This window comes from Nanorana parkeri, unplaced genomic scaffold, assembly GCF_000935625.1.
Source record: "Nanorana parkeri isolate BGI_ZX_2015 unplaced genomic scaffold, ASM93562v1 scaffold54, whole genome shotgun sequence".
NCBI lineage: Eukaryota > Metazoa > Chordata > Amphibia > Anura > Dicroglossidae > Nanorana > Nanorana parkeri.
In genome coordinates, this window is record NW_017306322.1 from 454,665 (window position 1) to 459,890 (window position 5,226).

Genomic DNA, 5,226 nt, shown 5'->3' on the forward strand with positions numbered 1-5,226 from the left:
TATATATATATCTATATATATCTTACAAATATATACATATATGCGGGTTGTTTTTCTTCAGACTACAGTGTCATAAGTGCCTAAGCAGACTGTTGTGTTGTGGAATATATACTAACAATTGGTTCTCTGGTGTGTTAATTAATCCTCACTGGAGGAGTTCAGACAGTCATTAGTTGGCATTTCCTCTCTCCCACAGGTTGTTATGCTTGTTCTAGCCTGGAAATTAGATGCACAGAACATGGGTTACTTTACATTACAAGAATGGTTAAAAGGAATGACCTCCCTACAGTAAGTTGTTGCTAAGTAGTCTCAATATTTACACAGGACACTGTTGTGTAAAGCTGGCATCATGTGGGGAATTATTTCTTGACATAGTTAAATCATTTAAAAATGTTTTGAATTTTTGTTTTTACCTGTTTAAGGGCTAGTTTACACCATCCTCGGTGCGTTCTAGCCCGATTGCATTACAGCCGGTGGACTATTTTTTTCTGACTGGACCGGAAACGCAGGCTTGTATGTGCCGCGCGTTCCCACGCAGCCGATTGCATTGCAGCTGGAGGGCGTGGCTGCGGTGCCATTGAGTGCACCACCACGCCCCCTCCCTTCCCAAAACAAAGTGAGCCGGCCGGAATGCGATCCAGTATGTTTCAGCCACAATCGGGGATGGTGTGAACTAGCCCCAACAGCCTAGGGTGACGGGAGGAGGCTAGGAATGAGAAAAAATCTCATTAACAGGTACACAGACACAAATAGTGTTCTGACAGATTGTTACCTTTTACTCACTCTATTCTAAACCTAAAAAATGGTTTGACCTTTTATTTTTTCCGGTGCGTGCCTATCAAACTTTGGTAAGAACTTTGTGCAGGGTGTTCCTCACACAGTTTCTCCTGTATGTCCACCTGTAACTTCTCAACCTGGTTCTATCGGCTCTCCAAAACCACACTTTGAACCTATCAGACGCTTTAAACATGTTGATGCTCTCCCACAAGGTCACTTTTTTTCTTGTTGCCTTTACTTCTGCAGAGCGAGTCTTTGAGTTGGCGGCCTTCTTGTGTAAAGAACCTTTTCTTGTTCTATGCAGAGATAAGGGTCTTCTGAGGCCTAGGACCTCTTTTCTTCTTAAGGTTGTTTTTTCCTTTCGGAGTACATTGAACTTGCTACCCTCCATCCTGCTGTGGTACATCCCAAGGAGATTTCCCTCCATTCATTGCATTTGGTGTAAGATTAGATATTTGAGCTTGTCTTGGCTGGAGTTCTTCCTTCAGACTGACTGACTCACTTTTCTCATTCCCGAGGGTGCCCACATGAGACAGCCGGCATTTCTTTTTAACATTTCATTTAGACAGCTCCTCATACCAGCCTATAAACTTAAAGGCAAAGTTCCACTTTTTCCTGTTAAGGTGCACTCCACTAGTTCAGTTAGTGCCTCCTAATTAATGATTAAGAAAACAGGATATGACTTGCTGTATAATTATTTTCTTGGCGTTCATTAAGGAACACAGGTCCCACCCCTCTGTTTTATGATCATTCTTCAGGGCCGTCCCACAAATGAGGCCCTGCACTCTGTACGTTACATAGTCCACAGCCTTGCCCCTCCATACATTACATAGTCCAGAGCCCTGCACTCGATACATTTCATTCTGCTAAGCCCAAATGTGTTACATACACCTGAGCTCTGCACTTCATATGTTACATACACCCGAGTCCTTCATGCCATATGTTACTCAGTCCAGAGCGCTGCACTCCATACATTACATTCTGCTAAGGCCTCATATGTTACATACACCTGAGCCCTTACATAGTCCAGGGCCATCCACCCCCTACATTACATAGTCCAGAGCCCTCCACTCGGTACATTACATACTACGAAGTCCTCATATGATACATACATGTGCCCTTCATTCTATATGTTACAGAGTTTTGAGCCCCGCACTTACATAAAACACTCCTGATCTCTGCATTCTCTGTACTATGATGTACACTGCCTGGCCAAAAAAAAAGGTCACGCACTCTAATATTTTGTTGGACCACCTTTAGCTTTGATTATGCTTTCACTGTGGAATGGTTTCGATAAGCTTATGCAATGTCACAACATTTACCTCCATCCAGAGTTGTATTTTTCACCAAGATCTTGCAGTGATGATGGGAGCGTCGGACTTCTGCGTGAAGTCTTCTCCAGCTCATCCCAAAGATTCTCAATCGGGTTAGGGTCTGGACTCTGTGGTAGGCAATCCGTGTGTGAAAATGATGTCTCATGCTCCCTGAACCACTCTTTCATAAAATGAGCCCAATGAATTCTGGCATTGTTATCTTGGAATATGCCCAATGTGCCATCAGGGGAGAAAAAAAATGCTGGTCATTCAGTATATTCAGGTGGGCAGCCGACATCATTTGTTGCCAGTTTACTCACTGCAGTAATTATCCTATGGAAGGCTGTTACCTATTTGCTTAGCTAAATCCAGTGTATATTGCATAGTCATATTGCATAGACTCTATATGGTATGCTGTTATATTCTGAATAAAGTATTTATTTCCTCAACCATTGCTCCTTGCTCTTTAAGGTAGACTCAGGCAAAGTGTTAGCTCCCTGTCTAAATTCTGTTTTACATTATAATAAAATGATTGTTTTGAGTGTGTGTGTGTCTGTGAGATGCTTGCTCATAACTGGTCATACCCTATGCATTTTTTCTTATTCAACCCTGTGGGCTGAACGAGAACAAATCACTTGATTTCTCCAACAGAGAACAGTGTGGATAAGGGAGTCTCCCCTACGTGCTATTGTATTCTGACAGCCGCCACCCACCATTGTCTGAATACTACATTTGGCTGACAGTTTTTTGCCCAGCTCCTTCAATAAAAGTCAATTAAAAAAATCAACTTTTGTCAAATGGAGAGGTGATGGCAGGTCCACACACAGAACTTGAATTTTCTGCTGACTCGGCTGAAATTTGAGCAGTGTATGACCAGCTTAATTAAGGGGCATTTTATGGTTACAAAGACTGCAGACTGTGTACAATTTGTACTCTAATTAGTCTCAGATTGCCCCAAGCCACGCTCAATATTTGGCATAATGTAGCTATGGTTCTTGTTCTCCACTCTGCACACTGTGTCACTTTCCTTAAATCTCTAGGTGTATCTCAACTCTCTACCAGAGATGTGCTTGGGAGGTATTTAGTCTCGCTTTTTCTCACACGCACTGTTTGACTTTTTATCTGTAAAGCAAGGCAGATTACTTATTTAATGGTTTATGATCTAAAGCACAATTTTGCCAATGCTTTGGTCTCTATCGACCTAAGGTTATGCTTGTACAAACAAATTCATCTTAGGATTGAATTATTGCTGCAAGGCCTCATTCACACGAGGTGTCTCTCTCCGGAACAGGATACTAGTCCCTCTACTATTATCTTCAGTATTTGCAATTCTTCTTTTTTTGGTAAAATGTGAAATATGGGCAATGCACAGAACAGAAACTGGTCTCTCTGATTCTAGTCAGGGTGGGAACTCTACCTTTCCCTTTCTCTCTTCCTGGCAGAACTCTCCTTGCGCTTGTTTCTGCTTCCCTACCCAATGATTCTAGTTCATTGCAACTCAGTTTTCCCAAGTTCATGTGCATCTCCCTGTTGGTCAATTCTTTAATTTGTCCTTCGATGGACTTCATCTTGACACTGCAGGATCTTCCCATCCAGAACGTTCTTTTTCCTGATGACAAGGGTAGCACAGATACATAGAATGGATTAAATAGAAACACGGAGATCATTGTATCCTTTATGTAAGGGCAAGTACTTACATGGAGCAAAGACAGGAAGCTGTGTCTGGTTCTGTGTCAGGCTGGGCAATAATTACCATGGGCCAGCCTGACAGACTGCACCCCATATGTGCCTCCATTGCCTTTATTAGCACATTATCCATGGTGGAAACCAATCAAAACTAAATAGAGTAAAGTACTTCTAACTTTTAAAGTAGAATCGTTATGTATTTTCAATAAGTATATGTTCTTAGTTATTGTTAAGTTCATATTTTGCATATTTCTTCTATTTTCATGTGGGTATTTCATAGGCACACCTAGCTTCTCCTCTGGTGGTTATCTGCATATCAAACTGATTCTGCTTCCATCTTGTCTGCTCCATATGGAACCCCTGCACCCACCACTGCCTGGAAGGGGGAAATGGCACCCTCCATCGGATTCCCTGACCTTAATACCCCCCCCCCCCCATACTGATGTCTGCGTCTGTTCACAGTTCTGCTTGGCTACACTTAAGCCGGTATGCGCGGTTCTGTTTTTTTTGTTCAACCCGCAAGCTGAATGACAAAAATCGAACAGATTTCTCCATCAACGTTTACGAGCGTTGATGGATCAATCTCCCGTTTTTACCTTTTGTATTGTGATAATTGCCAGTGGCCACTGTCAGAATATGCTATTGGAGCAAGTAGCTGTTTGGCTGCTAGCTCCGTTTGGCCCAAAATTTTCCAACCGGCTCCTTTGGTCAGCTGATCGAGGGATGCCGGGCAAAAGGATCACCCATTCAGCAAATTTCAGCCGGTTCAAAGAGTGTATACATTAATTTAGACTTGCACTGAGAGAAACAGCAAGTCACAATTCTTTTTGCAGCACTATCAAGCAGGAAAAAGACCCTGCATAGGGAAGTATATATGTGTGCCCCTTGTACATACATTACAAACCAGAACTACAATTTTTTAAACATAATTACTTATAAGGTGATAACCTTATAACAATGTAATACAAGTCATCTCATCAGTGTATGCTATTGCAGGGCTCAAAATTTCCACTCACCCGCTCGCATTTGGCGAGTGGAAATAAAGAGAGGGCGGACAGTTCTGAGCCCCATTCGAAAGGATGGATTAGTAAGGTCTGCAGACCTTACTAATCCATCCTTTCGAACGGGGCTCAGAACTGCAGAGCTCCGGCCGAAAGGAACGGAGCCAGGACAGCAAGGAGCGGCTGCTCTCATAAGTCAGGTACGCGATCCGTACCTGACTTAATCACGAGGGATCAGATTCGTTCCTCCTCCCTGCATAACGGCAAGCAGGTGAGGGGGCTCTTTCTTTTATGTGGGCGGGGGAGGGGGGGAGAGAGTAGATTGTCATGTGTGTTTAGGAGGGGCAGAGAACAGCGGGGTATTATTTTATATGTGGGGGCAGAGAACAGGGGGGTATTATTTTATATGTGGGGGGCAGAGAACGGGGGAGGATTATTTTCTTTGTGGG

General features: G+C 43.1%; 1 protein-coding gene across 1 annotated transcript in view; it reads left to right on the top strand.

Annotated features, from left to right (window-relative positions):
• DCUN1D4 (defective in cullin neddylation 1 domain containing 4) overlaps positions 1–5,226 on the top strand; it is a 42,462-nt gene that overhangs the window by 32,471 nt on the left and 4,765 nt on the right. Inside the window, exon 7 of the mRNA XM_018575716.1 lies at positions 197–288. Within this exon, the coding sequence (XP_018431218.1) occupies positions 197–288 (92 nt within the window). The remainder of the gene's footprint in view (positions 1–196; positions 289–5,226) is intronic.